Source organism: Peromyscus maniculatus, chromosome 11, assembly GCF_049852395.1.
Source record: "Peromyscus maniculatus bairdii isolate BWxNUB_F1_BW_parent chromosome 11, HU_Pman_BW_mat_3.1, whole genome shotgun sequence".
NCBI lineage: Eukaryota > Metazoa > Chordata > Mammalia > Rodentia > Cricetidae > Peromyscus > Peromyscus maniculatus.
In genome coordinates, this window is record NC_134862.1 from 40,472,835 (window position 1) to 40,494,616 (window position 21,782).

Here is a 21,782-nt window from a genome sequence, read left to right on the forward strand (position 1 = left end):
AGCTGAGGCTCAGACCCCGGAAATGATCATTTGCATGGTGGGGTGCCAGAGGCTGTGTGTCTCACCTTCATTTATCCTCTAGATAAAGTTCAGAGAAGAAAATAGTGAATTGCTGAAAATCCATGGTTAATATCACTGCGAATAGCAGGTGTTCACAAGTATTCATCGGAGGAATTAACTGACGACTCATTAAGACTTCAAGCAGCCAAGCTTTGGTCCACAAAGCCTTTGTGGTTGGGGGAGGGTTGGTGAGGAGGTTGTGTTGTCCTGAAGTCAGAGAGACAATAAATGCCTTTAACTCGGAAGCCAATCAATGCACACAAATCCTGAGCCCCTCTGAGAAAGGTCCCGGAACCTGGTAGCATCTGGGAGTCCTGAGTTTCTTAGAGGCCCTTTGAACCCTAGCCACCCATCTTCATGTAACACATGTTTTCTCAACACTTGATTTCCGCTGTGGTTTGCTGCTGTTTTCTTTTTTAGACAAAGACTAGTTAGCAAACAAGACAGATTATCATTTCCTCATTTTTAAGCCCTTACCCCTCAGGGGGGCCAGAATCTCTTTCAAGCGCCCAACTGTAGAAGGCTCCCAGGTGATCACTGTGTCTCCGCCGCACTCCAGGGGCTCTTGGATAGGATCTGGCCTTGAAGGAACCATGTGCCTTTGGCTCTGGTTACTTTACTTCCTGCCAGGTGAGTGCTATGGGGAAACACTCCAGGCTAGCCAGCAGGTTTGAGGTAGGCAGAGGTCATCAATTGGCAGCCATCTCCAGCTCTACCGTTTCTGCACAGATTGAGAGATTGAGTTGCAGCCAGGGAGGATCAGGATGGGGACCCCTGAAGTGCTGGCCCCTCCTGACTCATGCAGCATTCTTCCAGACCTCCATCCAGGGCAACCCTTAGAGTCTTAAAGGTTGGAGGTGTCACGTATCCTAACTATTCACTTATATGTATGCGATCTAAAAGTGAGTGTCTCTAAGGTTTGTTCTTCTTATTTCTATTTTCTCTTTCTTTAGATCTTTCTTTTTCACTCTTGAACTGGCAACCCTCAAGTTCAAATGAAGACTCCCTAACCTAGCCCCTAAACTTCATATCTCGGTTTACGAATGCCTATCTGGCACCTCACTTGAATGATCACCAAGATCTGGAACTCAATGTGCCTAATGCCCTGCCTGAGATACTTCACAGGTCCACCGTATAAACCAGCTATTCCATCTATCCTGTCTCTAACATTAGAATGTCATTCGATGGCTCCCACTACTTACTTAAATATCCTCTCCTCTCTTCTACTCCAAATGTACTGCACTTCCCTGTATCTTCTTCCAGCCAAACAGGCTCTTCTTTGAACAAATGCTACAGATCCCTGCTACCACACCCTCTCTCAGGCTGTTCTTGATATGGGAACATCATTCCTCCCCATTTTCCAATCACTGGTTCTTCTCAAACCCACTTACTGTATCTCATTCTTGAGCACCTTCTGAATCCATTAACACTCACACCATATTTTGGCTCAGTGTGCTTATCTTACTTAGTTTGTCAATAATACCTCCTTTGCGGTGGTTCAGCTTCGTTCAAGATTTGATCGGATTAGGAAATGCTGAGGTGTTCGTGAGGCTTACCTCTGGGTATGATTGTGAGATGTTTCCAGAGAACATCACCTGGGGGAGAAGACCCACCTCGACTTCGGATTGTACAATGGGCTGAGATGACAGACAGAATCAAAACAGGGAAGAGAGAAAGCCTGCTGAGCGCTGGAATTCACCTTCCTTGCTGATCCCACCCTGAGATAAAATCAAGCAGCTTCATGCTTCTGCTACCACAGTATTGACACCATGATAGTCTAGACCAGTTCTCAACCCTCCTGATGCTGCGACCCTTTAGTACTGTTCTCACACTGTGTCCACCCCCCCCCAACCATAACATTATTTTCGTTGCTACTTCATAACTGTAATTTTGTTACTGATATGAATCACAATGTATATATCTGTGTTTTCTGATGCCCTTAGGTGGCCACTGTGAATGGGTCGTTCAACCCCCAAAGGGGTTAAAAACCACTTACTGGTCTAGACCCTCAAACTGTGGACCCAAATAGGCCTTTTCTTACTGAAGTTTCTTCTTGTTGGGTGTTTTGTTGCAACAATGAGAAAAAGTAACTAATAATTGGAAATTTATACCAGGAAGTGGGGTTCCTGCTGTGAGAAATCTGACCTTGGGCTTTATAGGCCTTCAGAATTAGTTTTCAGGAGGCATTTTGAAACACGGATGATGTAGAGAGGATCTAGAATGCTATAAGTGGAAGTTAATTGGGCCATACTGGTAAGAGCACATAAGAACAGAATGACACCCCCCCCCCAAAAAAAAGGGGGCCACTGTAAAGACTGTGCTCACGGGAGAACAAGGACTCTATCAGAACTTGGAGTAGGAGTCATTGGTGTTATAACCTGGCAAAGAATCTGCTTGTGTTCTGTTTGGGCCTCCGTAAGCTGAATGATGCTGAGGTCACGTGAACTAAGTTGTTTTGACAGAAGTGCTGTAAATGTAGCATTCATGCCATGGCACAGTTACGGCTCACTGCGTGTGCCCAGAGTCACAGCGAGAAAGAACAGAATGTGTGGAAAACGCTCTGCCTGGCAGAGAAAAGGGCTTGAGAGATGCAAATAGATCAGACAAAATGGATTCAGACAAAGAACTATGGTTCTTTAAGAGATTAGTACAATTAGGGAGTGTCTTAGTTAGGGTTTCTGTGGCTGCAATGAAACACCATGACCAAAAGCAAGTTGGGGAGGAGAGGGCTTATTTGGCTTACACTTCCACATCACTGTCCATCACTGAAGGAAATCTGGGCAGGAATCTGGAGGCAAGAGCTGATGCAGAGGCCATGGAGGGCTGCTGCTTACTGGCGTGTTCTTCATGACTTGCTTAGCCTGCTTTTTTATAGAATCCAGGACCATCAGCCCAGGGACAGTCCCACCCACAATGGGCTGAGCCCTACCCCGTCAATCACTAATTAAGAAAATGCCCCCACGGGCTTGCCTGAAAGCCAATCTTTATTAAAGGGTCTTCTTCATTGAGACATAAAACTATCCAGCACAAGGGGAAACCTCGGACTTTGCAATGGAACAATAGGAAAGATGTCTTGAGCACAAAATTCCACCTCTCAAACTAGAGAGTGTAGTGATGCGAACCCACTTCACAAATTTTCATTTGAAAAAAGAGAGCTTAACTACAGAGACTCTTCAGGGCGTGATGCTAGAATACCGCCACCTTGGAAAGTCTTTGTCCTCAAAGACATACAGATCCTGTTCTAGTTGTGGTCCAAGGGGCCATGCTGCATCTCAAGCCTATAGCAGAACCCGGCCTGTCCACACACAGCTGCCTTTGCAGATGTGCAACATACAAGGGTAAAGGGGTCGTGAAGGCCAGCACCGAGGTTTCAAACAGCTTCCGAGGCTAGGCAAAGGGTGCAGGGTTGGATTGTCTGTACAAAAGACCCCAAGGTGTCACTGCATGAAGCTGTGAAGGTGAAGCAATGGAGACCCCAGGACATGGGAGGTGCCAGAAATGTGGAGAAATTACATCACTGAGGAAAGCTGAGGGACCAAGGGGAGCCCGCCCAGAGGGAGGTCACATGTGCCATAAGCAACAGAGCAGGAATATATAGATTTAACATGATTAGAACATACAAAATACTTTAATCAATAGTCTATTGTTAATCTTTTTTTTTTTTTTTAAAGACAGGGTCTCCTGTATCCCAGGCTGACTTCTAATGAGCTCTGTAGATGAAGATGACCTTGAATTCCTGATCCTCTTGCAGAGGATCTCAAGAGCTAGAATTATAGGCATGGGCCACCATCCCTGGCTACATAGGCCTGGGGCTCAAGTTCAGGGTTCTGTGCGTGCTAGGCTAGCTCTGTAGTAACCAAGCCACATGCCCAGCCCTTGGTAATAACTTTGAAAGCTAGATGTATGATAGTATTTGTTAATACTGCCCTCAGGCCTGTAAATATTGGGGTAGGCCTGTCCCTAGAGCTCAGTACAACTATAGACATTGAGCCCTATGGGAGGGTCCCTCATAAACCAAGACAGTACCATAGGCTGTGGGCTTCAAACCTCTTTCCCTAGACCACCAATAAGAATACATATACATATTATGACTTAGCACGCGCATGTGAGACATGTACTCAAGAGAGAGAGAATATTCATTTATTCCTTTAAAAAATTTATTGTGTGCATGCCACAGCACATTGTGGGGATCAGAGGGTAACTTTGGGGGGTCACTTCGTACCTCCTTCCTACCGGTCTGCTACAGACTTTAAGGTAGCTGGCCTATGAACTTCCAGGCGATTCTCCTTTCTCCGCTTCCTATCTTACCATGGGAGTAAGGACATTACAGATACATGCCTGGGATTTTAGACATGTATACATGTTTGGGTTCCAAGGACAGAGCTTGGATTGTTGAGCCATCTCCCTGGACCTCCAGCAATTTCTTCTTGATTCATTAGCATGAGGATGAGTTTGGCCTTCATCACTTGGGTGGTAGCGTTATTTCCCAACATAGAAAACTCTTTTGTGAGTGAGCAGGTTTAAGAAGAGCTCTCTGCTGGCTGTTGTTCGATATCATCTTAAATATCCCATGGAGTCCAGGGGCCAGAGCCAGTCGGGAGCTCAGAGGAAATGACAAGATGAAAAACAAACATATGTTTAGTTAAAACCCAGTCTATCAGCACCTGTATTTAAAAGGCCCTAGAGCAAATGAGTTAGTGTGGAAAGAGAAGGAAGACACAGGAAGAGAAGGTCGGATACCCAGCTGTGTGCCAGCCCAGTGGAGGGGTGGATGTAGATGGACAAGTGAGAGAGGAGCCGTCACGGGAACAGCCACGGCAGAACAGCATCAGGGGGAGCACAGGAAGTGGTCCCAGGAGGGAGGACTCAGTTGAGTCAAATGCTGCCAAGGGGGCCAGTAAGATGGGGACAAACAAGTGGTCCACAGGGACAGCGACGGCAGTTGTGTCGACTCGGATGAGAGCAGTTTGGGTGGACTTTTAGAGACAAGATTTTGCTTGGATATGATCAAAGAGAAATTGGAGGAGCGGATAGGAATTTGATGAGACACTTGAGAGAGAGAACAGAGAGGAGCGGAGAAGAGGCAAACACCCTCCGAGGGGTTTTAAAAGCGCCGACATCAGGGCTTGTGTGTGAGCTGCTGCAGTGCTGACGAGAATATGAAGCCAGTGATGCTGCAGAAAGGGGGGGTCGGTGCAGACGGACATTCTGAAATGAGAGAAGGGTGGACTCGGGCTGCAGAGAGGGAGTGCCCTGCGAGAGGAAACAGGACCGGTTTCTGTTGCAGAACTAATGTCAGGCGACTATAGATGGAGATGGGATGCTGGGTGGGAAGTTCTCGTGCTTTTACATTTTTTTTTTTATTACATTTGTTTGTTTATTTTGGGGCATGTGCCACAGCATGCATATGGAGTCAGAGGACAATTTGAAGGAGTAAGTTCTCTTTCTCTATCACGTGGGCACTGGAAATCAAAATCACCCGGATTGTCAGCACATGCCATCTCACCAGCTCTCTCATCCTTTTTAAAGGAACTTAGAATTTTACAGTCAGGGGCTGAGTAGGTAGGTAAAATGCTTTCCACAAAAACATGAGAACCTGAGTTCAGAGCCACCACATTAAAAAAGAAAGAAAGAAAGAAAGAAAGAAAGAAAGAAAGAAAGAAAGAAAGAAAGAAAGAAAGAAAGAAAGAAAGAGAGAAAGAAAGGAAGGAAGGAAAGAAAAGAAAAAGCCAGGTTCAGTGACACACACCTGTGAGCCCAGAGCTGGGGAGGCAGAGACAAACAGACACCCACGATTGCTGGTGAATGGGTGAGCTACAGGTCCAGGTAAAAAGAACGCCTGCCCCACAAACACACGCTCATAAGCTACAACTCTTTTGATAAACATACAAATGTCAAGCAGTTGTCTCCATCCTTTGGAGCATTCTGCTCCTGATTGGGTTGAATCCCACTCCCACCTGGACAATCTCTAGAGTGGCCTCGGCCCTCACAGCCTTACCTTCTTTCACCGTATTTTGCCCTAGGAAAAGGCTATCGGGCATCATTCACATCTCAGACATGTGTTTTCACACGACTCTATATCGACAATGACTTTTCAAACTACATCACTCCTTCTGCTATTACCAGCTATTTAGTCACCAAATTAGAGACTGAAAACTAGATGTCACTTAACTGCTGCTACAACATTAATATCACATCAGTGGGTCCTTTAGATACCTTCTCCCATCTCCCTGTTCTTCCCAAGAATCGCTTTTCAGTGGCCAAGGATTGCATCTGGAATGTTCCTTTAAAAAGCGGGCCCTACACTAGCCTAGACAGAGAGAATGGCCACACCCAAGGATAAGACTACCTCATAGGCACCAGCCTGGCCTATAGAGCAAGTTCCAGGACAGGCTCCAAAGCTACACAGAGAACCCCTGTCTTAAAAACAAAACAAAACAAAAAACATAGCTTCACTTTTCCATCTCAACATTTCCTGTGGGTGTTTTTTAGTCCCTCACCCTCTCCTAACCCCCATATCTCTCTCTAGTCCACTTTCCCCACCTTCCTACCCCTCAATGCTCCCCTCTACCAGAAATATCCTAACATAGAAGCCTCAAACCCATGGATATTCTAGTTTTTTTAAACTTTCATCTGACTAAATCATTGGAGCTATTCAGAATGTACAGTCTGTAGATAAACATCAGTAGGCTGGCAGATCTCCCTGCCATGTTCTTTCTCACATCCCCATCTTGATGCAGCTGGTTCTCGTCATCTGAAAGGCCCCTTTCTCCTCTGCTTTAGCCATCCAGAATCACCTGAACACGCACACTTTGCCCTATCAGTCCTTTTGATGGTTTAAATAAGAATGGCCCCCATAGGTTCATATATTTGAATGCTTGGTCCAGGTGGAACTGTTTGGGAAGGATTAGGAGGTGTGGCCTTGTTGAAGAGGTGTGCCACTGGGAGTGGGCTTTGGAATTTCAAAACCCCACACCATTCCAGCTTGTTCTCTCTCTCTGTCTCTGTCTCTCTGTGTGTCTCTCTCTCTCTCTCTCTCTCTCTCTCTCTCTCTCTCTCTCTCTCTCTCTCTCTCTCTCGGATCAAGACATAAGCTCTCAGCTACTGCTCCAACACCATTCCTGCCTGCCTGCTGCCATGCCCCACCCCTGGCACCTCTGTGATTATTCACCAGCTCTAACCTTCTGAAAGTGTGAGCCCCAAAGTAAACGCTCTCTTTTATAATTTGCCTTGGTCATGGTGTTTTGTGACAGCAATAGAAAAGTACCTAAGACAACCCTCTTCTCTGTATATGGACACTTGCTGGGACTCACATTTTCATATGGGGCTTTACCCTCTTCTGTAGCAGGTCAAATTATACTATCCTTTTCTCCTCCTGCTAGTTGTGACCACAGATACATCCTCACATGTATTTGAGGGGGTGGGCACACAACTTCTACTCCTCCCTGGTCTTCGCCCTCCAGACATATGTGTGCTCATCCCCACACATGTGCACTCACACTCATACATGCCTGCTTTCCCTCCCGTGAGTTCTCTACACTAGTGACTAAGATCACCTTCTCAGTTGCTCTTCATGCCCATTGGTTCAGGGTACAGCATGGACATCGCTTCTCTCAAAAGCCCTCCTCCTGGGACACCATCCCCTTGGTAGCCTGAATCAGGCACTCCTGTTTGCTCCTTTCAGGGAACGCTGAGCTGTCCGTCTCGTGGACTCTATTCCATTGTGCTGCAGTAGCTGTCTGTTGGGATAATTCACCACATGCTTTATCGTATGAGGGAGGGATGCACACGAAAGGCATCCAATGTGTGTTGGTTGAATGGTTTAATAGAGTTGAAAGAGGACTGGGTAGATGAGAACATTTGAGGGAAAAAAGAACTTGGAACAGAAATGTCCTGAAAGAACGTGTCACCCTTCTCACCCCCACAATGAATTCACTTGGGGGTTGTGTGTCATTGGGGGTCATTCCAGGCACACTATTTCTCGTTGGAATAAGCACTGTAGTTGTGTCTAAATTCTTACAATTTCAGGTTTAATTATGAGGCTGAGGCTGAGGCTGAGGACACGGGGTGGGCACAGACTAAGCCTGAATGCAAATAGGACCTTGAAGAAACTGAGCATGAGTCAACAGGCAGAAATCATCATAGGGACGAGGCTGGACTAGTGACAGGAATGTGGCTAGATCTAGGGGTGGGTGTGTGGGTGGTCTGGGATCAGCTCTAGGTTTGGGGAGATGCTTGAGGTTGAGGATGTGGCTGAAGTTGAGATACAACTGAGTATGGAGCTTCTTCTGCATTAATTTCTTCTCCTTGCAGTGTCTAGGACCCTGAAGGTCCTCCCAGAAGTAAAGCTGGATGTAGAGTGGGGTGGATCCATTACTATCACGTGCCCACTCCCTCAAACACCTGTGAGGATGTATCTCTGCCGGGAGATGGCTGACCATGGCATATGTGCCACTGTGGTATCCAGCAGCTTTGTCAAGAAGGAGTATGAAAGACGCGTCACCCTAACGCCATGCTTGGATGAGAAGCTCTTCCTAGTGGAGATGACACACCTGACCGAAAGTGACAGTGGAGTCTATGCCTGTGGTGTGGGTCATTACACGGACCGGGGCAAGACCCAGAAAATCACCCTGAACGTCCACAGTGGTGGGTGCTTAGGAAACATTCCCAGTTGGGAAAACGGAGGCAATCTTCTCATTGTAACTGCTCTGTGCCACTACCGTGTCAGGCAGCCCAGTAACAATGCGGTTCAACAGAGCTCAAGACTAACACCCCAGCCTAGAACCTTCTACCACAGGGGATGAAAGGAATAAGGCGGATGTTGTGCGTTGCCCATCCTACCCGGTGTGAGTGGAGAGATAGACGTTAGCCTGAGGAGAGGCTTTGAGGCAGAGGAAACCAGAAGGACCCTGACTGTCCTATGTCATGAGAAGTCTCGGGTGAATGAAAAGGAGAAAGACTCAGTGATCAAGCCATATCTAGTCCAAATTTGTTACTGTATGGTCGGGACCTTCATTTCTTCTGACCCCTGACGTTTCCTCTTTTCAGTGGCTTCCTAACACACGCAGGACTGGTTCAGCAGTTTATAATCCCAATAGCCTGATAGTCTTGTAGGGAATGCTGGATGTGCCGGCGGGAAGTGGCGGGGAGGGGATGCCCAGTTCCCTTACTGCTTGTCTTAGGGGTACTTATCTCCTCATGGCCTTGGCTGAGTCAGCTTCTACCTGATCCCCCAGTCCTATCTCTTCATGATCACCAGTATATCCCTCTTGCCTCCAACAGAGTATGAGCCATTCTGGGAAGACGAACCGACTCCTGAGCCTCCACCATGGTTTCATAGGTTTCCGTGGGAGCAGATTCCCAGCTGGCTCATTGAGGATGAACATGCCAGTCCTGAATTCATAGTCGAAGGTCAGTCCATCAAATCAAGATCAGCAGAAGAGGGAGAGTTTTGTTTTGTTTTGTTTTTCAGCTCCAAGGGTGGCTGGCAAAGCAGACATGGGTTTCCCTGTGCTTTGTCTTTGCCCTAAGAGAGGGCTTCATCCTACCACTAGGACGCGAGGCTCTGGTTGGAGGAGTCCCATGTCACCACCAGGTGGCACCACAAGTAACAAAGTGACCAGTTTACAAATGCCAGCTCCTGTTTGAATGACAGGAAGCGGGCAGCAGCCGGTTCCCAGCTGGAGGTCATTATGTTTCCTGCTACCTGCCGGGGTGTCTTCTGGCTGCTGGTCACTAGTGGTTTTAACAGCTCCATTTGGCAATGAAAAGATGACTGTCATGCTAGCATTTCCATTGTATCTTAACATACATCAGATAAGTTAGACACACTAAGTGAACAGCATTGTTACACCAGGAGACCCTGCTGGGGCCAAGAGAAACAGTGTAACTGGGCAGATCAGAGATCCATGAGCGTGACTGACAGGGATGGGATGGGGGGAGAATAGATGAGCACAGAAAAGTAAGACACACACCCCACCCCACCCCCCCATTCCCATGCACAGTACCAGGCCTGTGAAGTCAGGAAAGGCATGCTGGGAAAAAAGCTGAGAAGGGGCAGGCTGACTTCAGGGCTCTTAGCACACAGGCCCTAAATGCAGAGCCTTACCTTTGCCGGTGAAATCTGGTGTGGTGGCTGTGGCTGGCCCCTAGGGACCCCAGTGCTTGCTGAGCTGAGGTCAATTGGAAGGAAGCTGAGAAAATTTGAAGGAAGCATGCATGAAAAGTGTCTGTGCAGATGGCATGCTATAAAGGCATTTCAGGCCATGAGGACTGCAAGAACAAAGGTAGTATGTACGGGCAAAAGGGAAGAAATGATCGAGAGAAGAAGAGGCCACTCTTTCTGGAGACTGGAGAGCACCCAGTATCACTAATGTAACCTTTTCCTTCTCTCTCTTGAAGTTACCACACCAGCCCCAAAGACTGAGGCCTCTCCAGCTGACCAGCCCTCCAGCACCAATCCAGTCACCCACCATCCCAGAGTTTCCAGAACATCTTCAGTGACAGCTGCCAAGTCCCCAGCCCTCCTGCCAGCTACCACACCCCCAAAGACCTCAGCTCAGCAAGCACTCGGGTCCCTAGGGGCCAGCTACAGCCACCACACCAGATTTCACCGGCAAAGGTGAGGGTCTCTGTGTTTAGGCAAAGGTAAGGGTCTCTGTGTTTAGAGCTAAGAGCGGTGAAGTCGGCCTGTCCACTTCTCAGCTTTGTCTCCAAGAGTCTACAGAGAATTGCTCTGTTTCTGAGTGTGCTATATAAATGCATTAGTCTCCTCAACAAAGAATACACTTGCCAACAGCCATTTCTGACCTTATAGAAAGACTTGGATCTTTCAACCATACAGCTTCATTCAGGTCTGTCGTAATGAATAACTAAATGAGAAGAACTTTTAATTAATTTAAAGTAATTAATTACTAATTAGTAAGTGTTAAAATTACTCTCATCTTTTTTCTTTTTCTTTTTAATGCTGCTAACAGAATTTTAATTCCATAAGTGACAAATGTTTCTGTTGCTTAGCATTGTCCTAAATATCGGACCTAAATGAACCACTAGGGGGCAGCATTACAGCAAATGCTGAGGAAAGCACACAAGAATTTTATAGCCTGAGCGAAATATAAAATTGTGAGCGAGGAAAAAAGACTCCCAGAATCGTTTGGATCCTTTAAGTGAGGGAACTGGGGCAATGAAATCTAAGTGGTTACCATGAAAACAGTACTCTTGATTCCTATTTCAGAAATGCATGTAATAAACATTTTCTTAATGCCAACTGTGCGGCGGGCGCCGTGCAGTGTCTTTAAGATGTTTACAAGATAAAGACATGCAATGTCCAGGTCTGATTGATGCAGGCCGGCCTGGGGAAGGGTTTCCAGCGGCGGGAGCAGGAGCCGATTTAGAAACTGCTATGGGCCAGGCACCTTCAATTCTTTATGCCTCCTTTGTCACAGCCCTGACAGTTCCGTGGCAGGTTTTATGGTTCCCGTTTATAAGGAAATACAGCTCAGGGGAATTAAGACTCGCTCAAGACCACATAACCAGTAAAATACAGAACTTGAATTTGAATCCAAGACTCCTGACCCCATAAACAAATCGCTTTGGGGGGTAATGGAGGAAATTCTGTTCACAAAGAGTCAACTCTGAGTCATCTCCAAAAATAGGTGGCCACACAAAGATGAGTCTTTAAATTTCCTTTCCTCATTTACCTTCTCTGTCTCCCTCTCTTTTCCGGCCAAGGACACTCCACCACAGCCCACAGCATGGGAGAGAAGACCGGGCGCTTCACATCCCCATTCTGGAATTTCACATTCTGATCCCGACCTTCCTGGCCTTTCTCTTGCTGGTTCTTTTGGGGCTGATGGTAAAAAGAGCCATTCAACGGAGGAAAGGTGAGCAGCTTGAGGCTCTAGGCTTGGGTTGGGAGAGCTGAGATACCCAAAGAGCCCAGAGCATTCAGATCCAGCTTGAACTCCCAGGGAACGTGGATGGGAGATGGTGCCCGGGAGGGCTTTGCACTTCCTCCTTCGCTCTGCACCCTGGGCATCTATGCTCAGACCATGCGTTGCTAGACCTCAGAGAAGTGTGTAGCCCACAATTTGGGGGAAGGAGACGCACTGTCTGATGACATGTCCTTCTCTCTTCCCGGTGACTTCCTGAAGCCTTCTCCAGGCGCATGGGCCGGGTGGCCATGAGGATTCGAGGCCAGGGGGCGTCCCGCCCGTTCCCGGCACAGCGCCGGGGTGCCCCGCAGAGGCCGCGCTCGCAGAACAACGTCTACAGCGCCTGCCCGCGGCGTGCACCGATCCCCGACCGAGTGGGTGAGCACACGCGCGAGTGAAGCGTGGAGACGGGATCCAGCGGGGTGCAGGGGACAGGTGGCGGCCAGGCCTGCAGAGGCCCGGCCCTCACCGCTTTCTTCTGCCCTCTAGGTCCAGCAGAGGCTCCGCTCCTCAGTGCCCCAGGCTCAGCATCTCCCTCCCCGCCGCAGGTACAGGTAAGCTCCACCCGCCCCAGCCCGCTCCTCTGGTCCGGGTCCCCCAACCGGTTATATCCAGTTCCTAGGTTTAAGCCCTCCGGAGGGTGACTCCGCAAGAACTGTGGTTACTTTTACCTACTGGCCAAGCATTTCTTTTGGGATGAATGGATGCCATGGCTTTAGTCTAATAGAGAATGATAAAAGGTGTGTATCTCTGCAGTGACCATGATGTAAAAGGGACACATAGGTTTCTAGAAGGCTAGAGAAGGTGGAAGCTACCAGGATAGTTTTACCTCAGTGTGAGGGAGAACATTCGAGACAACTCTTAAAATGAGATGAAGTCATAGTAACGTGATCATTAGGCTTTATGCAAAGTGACTGGGCATTCAACACTACAGGTATGTCCTTTTGTTTTCTAAATTAAGAAAATATTCTTTATTCTCAACGTCCAAAACATTGGATTTTGTAGTCAGAAAAATATTAATAAGGGTTCCGTGTGTGTGTGTGTGTGTGTGTGTGTGTGTGTGTGTGTGTGTAATTACTGTTTAATTAATTAAATATAACAGACCCAAAAATGCAGAGCTCAGGACATGGAAGCCAATTTTCCTCTGAAGTCAAGGTTCAAACCAGAGAGATAGGAAGAACTGGCTTAATCCATGCCATCATCCAGTGACATTTTGCTCTTAAAAAACTCCAACAAACTTCCATGTCCATGGCCAGTATTCAGCCACCAGACCAAGTTCTTATTTCTACCCAGAGGGAAAACTAGCTTCTTTATGACCATGACCCTGAATTTTCATAACCCACATCCACTTGCCTCTCATTAGCTGTCTTGCAAGCACATCTGCCTTCAAGGGAGGGTATGAGTTGCTGTGGATATCGCTCTGTATAAATAAAACACTGACTGGCCAGTAGCCAGACAGGAAGTATAGGCGGGACTAGCAGAGAGGAGAGAGCAAAAAGAGAGGAAGGCAGAGGGGAGGAGACACCAGCTGCCGCTCTGGGAGCAGTATGTAGAGGCAACAGGTAAAGCCACGGAACAGGTAGCAACACATAGATTAACAAAAATGGGCTTAGTATAAGAGTAAGAGCTAGACAATGGGAGGCCTGAGCTAATAGCAGAGCAGTTTAAATAATATAAGAGCCTGTGTGTTTATTTTATAAGTGGGCTCCAGGACTGGCGAGACATGGCGGGAGCTGGAGAGAAATTCTCCAGCTACAATGAGTGTCATGCCTGGTTGGTAATATATTGATTAAATGATGATGTGTCTGGCTAAAAAGGGAAGAAGCCCTGTAGTCACCTCCAGTGTCTTGAATGTGTTCTCTCACCCATGTGACCCCCCAAAATAGTCCTCAAGGCTTGGGAATGAATGGCCCAGCAGAGCCTGCCTGCCCTTTCCCAAAGCTAGTCCTTTCCTGTGGACCTGCCCTATGATCCTGCCTCCCTCTGTGAGACCCTCCTTCTCTCAATTAGGGTGGAAAAAATCCCGACAGAACAAATTTATACATGTGCTCAATGACTTATTTCAGTCTTCATAGTGAATAATTTTTTAAATTTATTTTTAGTGTATTGGTGGTTTGCCTGCTTATATCTGTAGAAGAGTGTCAGATTCCCTAGAATTGGATTACAGACTGTTGTGAGCTACCATGTGGGTGATGGGAATTGAACCTGGGTCCTTTGAAAGAGCAGCCAGTGCTCTTAATCTCTGAGCCATCATCTCTCCAGGCCCATAGTGAACATTTTTACCGTCTAAACCAAATAAGTCGACATTACAGTGGGAGATGTGGTTTTGAAGCAAGCTTCTGCCTGTGTCTCTTTTTTGGTAAAATATACAATGTAGAAGTTCTTTTTAACAGACGCTTCCTGCATTCAAAGGACTGTGCTCCTGGTTCTTAGAACTTCAGATGACTGATCACAGTGTCTGCCGTGGCGTTCTTCTGTGGCTAGTGCAGTACGTGTACCATGTTGGAGTCTTGGCATAACCTTGTCTTCCGAGAACTAGCTGCCATGGAGGGGGAGTCCTGACGCTTCTGTCTGACCCTAGTGCCCACATGACCCGCAATCTTCCTTCCTCAGCTACCTAGCCCTTTTCTGGAATGCATTCTGATGCCATGCCATGGCCTCTCCGTGTCCTTACAGAGGTGTAAGAAATGACTCACCCTACCTCTGAATAGTTGATGGAAAAGATGCATATTTTCCTTACAAGTCATATCCCTTTATCCCCAAGGGGAGACTTCTTCAGTTGGGCCTCCTTCACACTTGTGCTCAGCCCTATGGTTGCAGTCTGAACCCATGTAAAGCATCCCTCCGGCATTAGAATGAGGCAGTTTCCAGTTATTTGGAGGTGTGAGACTGCACCCTGAAAAACCCCGGGGCTGGCCCGCTTAATGAAGTTCAGCTAATTTTGCATCATTGCCATCTGGAACTCAGCCACCATGTCCATGTTCGTCCATTTCCTGCAATGGAAATCCACCTAAACAGGTGTTAAAACCCCCCAGCCAGAGCTAGTGACACTCCTTTGGTTGTTCCCAGGTACTGGAGGCCCCCTGGCCTCACACCCCGCCTCTGAAGACAAGCTGTGAATACGTGACCTTGTGCCACCAGCCTGCTGTCAACGTGGGAGACACTGATTCAGATGATTACATCAATATTCCTGGCCCACATCATCTCCCCAGCTGTCTCCCAGGGCCCAGACCTTCGTGCCAATGAGTCCTGCCTGTCGGCTGATTTCCAGCACCTTTTCCATTTGTTATAGGATCCCTGTCACCTCCCATGTCCCCTACCCCAACCTGAGTCTCACCCGACTGTCTGAGTGCCTTGAGAATGGTCCTGTTACAAGCTAATTTCACCACCACCACCCCATTGAAGCCCCCTGCATTCATTGAGAGAGCTCTGGACACGCAGAGCATTCGTTAGTCATGATGGCACCTGCCCTGTCTGTACCAGCTGACAGCTGTGGGGCCTATGAGGTGTTTCATCACTACCTTTGGGCACATGGTCTTCGCTGCCCCACCCCTAGCTCATGTGGCATCAGGCTGGAACATAAGCCTGGCTGACATCTCCAGGCCCAGATCCAAAGTGCATAATGAGCTACTTTTCTTGAGTCCCATGGCAAGGGCAACTTATTTGATATGATGACTTATATCTAAATTTTTAGAACTAACCTTTTGTTTGTGTTAGGGATATACGCCCACATGAATCCTCTTTAACTCACCATCCCTTGGTACAGATAACCAGACTCCAGCATCTCTCTCCTTTTAGAAAGTCTTGGTTATCTCCCTACCTTCTTCTACATTTTAATACTTTCACTTTGATTTTAGCCGAAGCATCACCTCCCTTGTCAATTCCAGACAACTCATGGCAAGACATGGGAGAAACACACCCTGGGGGATCCCATAAGGTCAGGGGATTTGCACTAGCCCTTCTGGCGTGGAAGAAGAGACATCCCACTTCTGCACACAATTTTTAGATCAAGGTTAGAGTCAGACACTTCTTGAATTGACATCAGCTGCAGAGTGCAGCCACAGCATAAGGCAAGAGAATGCCAGATCTTGCCTTTGAGAAGAAGGTCTTTCCCAGATACCCAACATAAGCTCCCTGGACACTTTTCTTGAAATAGAATGGAGTGGCTACCTGAGTCGAGTTGCCTTTCTTAGCGAGGAATGTCATCACAGATTGAACAGTGCATCCAGGTCCAATGTTACTATCCGCTTGATACATCGTATTAAACAAGGAAAGAATGGTATCATAAGAAAAGAGGGGTGCTCAGAGAAATCGGGGAGTGGGATGGGTGGGGAAATCAAGGAAAAGGTGAAGTGTCTGGGATGAATCTGCCTTATTTTAGCCCACATGGTAGTTTTCATCGTTTATTCTTCAAATCAGTGTCCTTTGGTGGAGCAACAAACCAGAGGTTAAGAGCACTGGCTGCTCTTCCCGAAGACCTGGGTTGGATCCTCAGCACCCACAGGGCAGCTCACAACTGCCTCTAACTCTAGTCCCAGGGGATCCGACGCCCTCATCTGGCCTCCAAGGGTACTGCATGCCATGCATGAAGTGCACAGACATATAGGTAGGCAAAACACCCATACACACAAAAATAAACAAAATCTCAAATCAGTGCCCTCCATGCCCCAGCATTCTGTCCCTGCATGATTTCTAAGCACTGAAGTTTAGCTTCATAACCCATCACTCATTGTTCCCCAATAATCCACAAGACACAACAATAAATAAAAACAACGCAGTTTAAATATATTTCCTGAGCAACCATCCACTGTCCCCACGTCGTAGCCAGAGCACAGGAAATAAGGCGGAAGCACGGGACACTATGTTCTGCTGCTTTCCTGGAACTTCCAGTCTCACAAATAAATACAGTTTCCACTGAAACAGTGACAATGGTTAAATAAAGGTGTAATAAATACACAAGTCCACTTTAGGAGTTCACCACAGCATTCCAAGGTGCCTGCCATGACTGTCATTTGGACTGCTGGAGAATGAAGTCTGAGGAGAATCCTGAGCCAGCAACGGAGTCAGTCCATGGCCAAGAGTCTGAAGTGTCCTGAGGACAGCCTGGGTGTTAACAATGGCTTGAAATGGTGTGGAGAACAAATAGGAAGTTATCCTGACAGACAGTCAGAGATGGTAGAAGTTCTGCATCCAGGTCAGGAGAATGTCCACTTCCCCAAAGGCTTTCACCAAAGCCGCTTCTGTGTCCATCTGCAGCGAATCAAGAGTTAGGAGTCAGGTATGGTGACTGAGAATAGCTTCATTCCAACCTGGCCTGCCTGACAGGGACCTGACTCCAAATTAGCTGAATCCCCTGGGGAACGACCTCTGATAAATAGATCCGCCCATCACTTGTACCCCATTATGTTTATATGTTTCCAGGGTGAGGAAAGGGGACTATTGAGTAGGAGGTAGAGGGCCAGAGAAGAACACGGCTCCTGGAACATAAGAACCATGGGATACAACCCAGGGAAGATGTGGTTAACTCATTGGGCAGATAAGAAATGAGCCCACATTGCATTCCACCATATATTGGTAGACTGGTATATCTGTTCTTCCACAAAGCGATCAAAACCAAGGATGCTTCCTTTGAAGGTGAGGGTACTAGGGTTGAGATTTGGATTTTCTTTGGTGTGTTAATTTAGAAAGATGTAATATGATCTTCTGTATCTTTTATTCAAAATGAGACCATTTGAATATTGCAGAAATGATGCTGGTGTGTTGGAAGGTGAGTTACCCACCTTCTTTCTCAATTCTGACATTAGGTGCCTGTAAAACTTTCTCTTAGGGAAAGTCCTCAACAGTGAACTATCTTGTAAGGAAATACAATAGCATTTCCATTTGCAAGGTCTATGGGGCACTCCCCTGTGGCAGTTCAAGCTAGCCTGCTTCTGTTGGGGAGGCAGGCTCCCAGCTCTTACCTGTTTGAATGCTTTGCAGAACAGCAAAAACCGCCGGTGTGCACTCTCACTAATGGAAAGCATGTCCTTGTCCTTCTGCATATCAGAAAAAAAAATGTTCCTAAAGTTAGACCAGAGTGGAGGTTAGCCCCTCCAGATCAGGCAGGAGGTTCACCCCTCCTGCTCTTCCTGGTGATACCAGGGCAGAACTCCCAGATCCTGTGAGGACTGCACTGAGTTCCACACTGTCAGGGAAGCCAGAGCCAGATTCACAGCATATGGCAGGGCTCTATCTTCCTTCACAGCACTCTCTATAGGTAGAAATGTCACCCCCATTTTACAGATGACAAAACTGAAGCCCAGAGAAGTTGAGCACCATACAAGGGTTCCCTAGCTGATCAGGGCAAATAGAGACCTGAACCTATAACCCTTTTTCATGACACCCAGGACTCTGTTGAGAATGGAAGCTGGGTCTGAATGGAGGGAGGGGCAGATTCTCCAGCACATCCTTTCCCAGGCTCCAGCCATGATCTACTCACACTGGGCTGCAGTTTTGACAAAATGACAAAAAAATTGTTGGCCAGAGTGGAGAAGGACTTCGAGATCTTGAACTTGGCTACTTTGCTGGGGTAGTTTTTGAAAACAGTGTTCAAGTAGAATTTCAGCAGACTGTGGACAAGGTAACAGCTCTCTGCATCCTGGGGAAGAAGCAAATCATTGAGGCCTCTGCTAACCCTGACCCTCAAGGGAAAACCCTGTGTACCACTCAAGGTAAGATGGGCACCATAGGGTCTCTTTGGGAATGATGGTGGCACTAGATAGATCTGAAGGGACAGCATGAGTCTTTGTGGAACAACTTGAGATTTACAGCGGGAGCCCAGACCCCAGAAAGAAGTTACCCACCCAAGGTAACCCAGCCACCCCCGATGCTAGCCTGGCTCCCAGGACTCCCGGATCACCACCCAGATGAGATTCCCTTTCTTCTCTACTGCATGGCCTCATTAACATGATGGATCCTGAACAGCATTTGAACTTGGACTTTGTGATTGAGAATTAGAAGGAAAATGGCAGGAAGGAGAAGAGTGAGAAAACTGATGCCCTTGAATACAAGTGCTACCTGACCCTTTCTGCCCAGGAAGCTTGGCGCCCTTCAGGAATCAGTCTGTTCATGCTCACAGTCTATCTAGGCCAAGGGTTCTCAAACTTCCTAATGCTGCAACCCTTTAATACAGTTCCTCATGTTGTGGTGACCCCCAACCATAAAATCATCATTGCTGATTCATGATGGTAATTTTGCTACTATTACTAATTGTAATTAAATATCTGTGTTTTCTGATGGTCTTAGATGACCCCTGTTAAAGGTCCATTTGGCCCCCAAAGTGATCACGACCCACAGGTTGAGACCCTCTGGTCTATACATATGGTCCTGTGTAGGGTCACCTCAGAACAGAAAGGAGGAGCTCCCATCAGCCCCTTTGGAGAGCTATCCCATTCTCTACTATTTGATTACCGAGACATTGTGAAGAACCTGCGACTTCAACAGCCGGACACTTGTGATGTCATCCTGAGTTTGCTTTGGGAACAGAAAGAAAAGATGTCTCCAGGTTAGGGATCTTCGTAGGAGCCAATCTTGCTGAAATACTGTCCCCCCAACTCCAAACACTATCCCATCTGGGAGACTTTGGAGACCAGAGGGACCAGAGGAGGACCCAGGAAGGGTCCTAATGAACTAGCTCCTGGGGAGGAGGTGTGAGTCCCGTCTACAGAAAACCACTAAGCTTACTCATCCCAAAGGGGCACAAGGACCCCCTGATCACAGACTTGAAAAGGGACCTTTGCTTCCTTTGACCATATGAGACACAAGGAAATAAGCTTTTCAGCTTTAGGAGCCACAAAGGGTAAGGTTCATCTCCACAGTTCACATGGGGAGCAGATGGGAGCATGTGGCTGCACCTAGGAGCTGCCTCTTGCTCTCAGAGGACTCTCCAAAGCCCAGCCTCTCATCCTACTCCTTATACTGGGGGCCAGAACCCACCCAGGATGAAGCTGAGCCACTCAGGGTCCCCCTTCCTCCCCTTGGGCTCTGCTTCTTTTACTGGCCACACATGACTGAGCCTCAGTTTTCCCCGTGTGTAGTACTGGCCATATGGAGCCTCCTGACCTCATCCGGGTCCTTGTGTATGGAACTGACGGAGAAAGTTGGAAAGGGATCCACGGTCCTGAAAAAATACCCTACCCGCTCCCCCATAAGGGAAGCACCATGAAAGGATCCAGGGCGAGCCTCTACTCACCACAGTGCTCTTCATAGCCGAGAAGGCCTCCCACAGTTCTGAGAGAACCACCCCTTCCACTCGGCAAGGCCCAAATCGGAACTCATGACCCTGGAGCCCTGGCACTTGGTTCCAGACAAGAAGGATAAGGCTCAGGCAAGAGAGCGTCTGTAATTTGGAGCTCATCTGCGTCCAAGAACGGACAGGTGCTTCTGCTGAAGGAAAGCAGACTTTAGCCTGGAGCCAACTTCTGCCTCGGAACTTGACATGCCCAAATAATGTTCCAGGAGCTGATTCAAGCCACCATTAGGAGCACACAGATGGGATGCCTGGGGCTAGAGAAATGCTGTAGTTTAAATGTCTCCATCGAAACTCCTGTTTAAATTCCCTGCCTCCTGTGATAAGGCATGTAGAGGTAGAGCCTTTAAGAGGGGACGAGGCGCTCCCATCTTTGCCTTCTTGAATGAATCCACGCATGTGTGGACTACTGGAGGGAGGGAGCTTCCTCCTTTGACTTCGAGGACCCGCCTTTGAGTCACCGGGATGACCTACGTGGATCTATTTCTCCTGCCAGAAGGCAAGCGGCCCTCACGCATCAATACAAGGAAGCCCAGGGTCCACCGAGGCCCACAGGGAGACACACGGAAGGCAAGTCTGGGTCCCACATTCAGCCCTGCCATCTCAGTGGGCAGACCCACTCCTGACGCTAAGAATTGATCTTTCCAGTAAGCGAAACCAGAAGGAGGGGTAGGAGTTCCAGGTGAGTCATTTTTAAACCGCTTCTCTGAAGTGCCAATTGGGAAGGACCGTGTGACGGGCCCTCAAGCAGGAGTCGGCCCCGAGCCTCGGTGACTGCCACAGACAGCAGACTGTTTTCTGGGCCTCCCTGCTCTTTGCTTTTCTTCTCTCCTTCCCCTTAACTCCTCCGCCCCATTTTTTTCAACCTTATCAGACATAGCCTTCTTATTTGCACACTCTCCTCACACCTGAAGAAACTGTCTTCCAACCCCAGCAGGGCAGAGAGGGCAGAGAAGCCTGGGGTAGGGAACAGGTGCCTAAGGCCAGAGGCCATCATCAAAATTCTTCCCGTTCTCTTCTTTTAAGTGCTACAGGCTTCCCAGCTTCTCTTGAAGTTCATATCTGGGTCTATTATCCCCCTGGCCTTCCTCCCATCCAACCCCAGTTCTCCTTGGTGTTAAGTTGTAGTAAGCAACTCTTCATTCAGTTATTTCCTTATAGAAAAGGTTGATGTATGCCAATCCGCCCTTAAAACCTGCTTTCCCAAACAAGGCCACAGCCTAAAGCCTCAGAGCAAAGGCTGGGGAAGCCCCACCACCCACCTCAGGTTCTGAAGTGATGCTGGAGGCCGCTGTTAGAAAGTGGCTGGTTTTTTCTGTGACGGGGAACGTTGAGCAAGCTCCCTCAGCATTCACTGGCAGAGGAGATCCTTGTGGGTAGAAAGTTCCCGTCTCAGTTGTGGAAGCGAGGTTTGGAGCACTGTATATAGGGGGGTCTGGCAGGGAGGGGCCGAGAAAGAGAGGAATGTGGGGAGAGGAGATGCTTTCCCCAGGGAATGACTT

At 47.8% G+C, this 21,782-nt stretch overlaps 2 protein-coding genes across 2 annotated transcripts; one reads left to right on the top strand and one right to left on the bottom strand.

Moving 5' to 3' along the window:
- The first annotated feature begins 512 nt into the window (after positions 1-512).
- Positions 513-16,166, top strand: Fcmr (Fc mu receptor). The gene is made up of 8 exons (XM_015990113.3): positions 513-690; positions 8,374-8,706; positions 9,343-9,471; positions 10,462-10,681; positions 11,791-11,942; positions 12,213-12,371; positions 12,483-12,547; positions 15,063-16,166. Exons 1-8 carry the CDS (start codon positions 654-656, stop codon positions 15,237-15,239), a joined length of 1,272 nt encoding a protein of 423 aa, XP_015845599.2. The 5' UTR covers positions 513-653; the 3' UTR covers positions 15,240-16,166.
- A 912-nt stretch (positions 16,167-17,078) lies between these two features.
- Il24 (interleukin 24) lies at positions 17,079-20,406 on the bottom strand. Its single transcript, XM_042257915.2, has 5 exons — positions 20,224-20,406; positions 19,443-19,505; positions 18,472-18,630; positions 17,954-18,028; positions 17,079-17,243 (listed from the first exon to the last, which is right to left on the bottom strand). The coding sequence occupies exons 1-5, from the start codon at positions 20,386-20,388 to the stop codon at positions 17,160-17,162; spliced, it is 546 nt and encodes a 181-aa protein (XP_042113849.2). The 5' UTR covers positions 20,389-20,406; the 3' UTR covers positions 17,079-17,159.
- Positions 20,407-21,782: the final 1,376 nt, after the last annotated feature.

What these genes read in the sequence shown, in the direction of transcription:
- Fcmr (XM_015990113.3), top strand. Translation starts at nt 654, where the DNA reads ATGTGCCTTTGGCTCTGGTTACTTTACTTCCTGCCAG. An exon ending in TCCTGAATTCATAGTCGAAG is followed by an intron (nt 9,472 to 10,461) that starts GTCAGTCCATCA and finishes TCTCTCTTGAAG; the next exon opens with TTACCACACCAGCCCCAAAG. An exon ending in ACCGATCCCCGACCGAGTGG is followed by an intron (nt 12,372 to 12,482) that starts GTGAGCACACGC and finishes TCTGCCCTCTAG; the next exon opens with GTCCAGCAGAGGCTCCGCTC.
- Il24 (XM_042257915.2), bottom strand. Translation starts at nt 20,388, where the DNA reads ATGAGCTCCAAATTACAGACGCTCTCTTGCCTGAGCCTTATCCTTCTT. An exon ending in AGGTTCTTCACAATGTCTCG is followed by an intron (nt 18,631 to 19,442) that starts GTAATCAAATAG and finishes CTTCTTCCCCAG; the next exon opens with GATGCAGAGAGCTGTTACCT. An exon ending in TCTGCAAAGCATTCAAACAG is followed by an intron (nt 17,244 to 17,953) that starts GTAAGAGCTGGG and finishes GATTCGCTGCAG; the next exon opens with ATGGACACAGAAGCGGCTTT.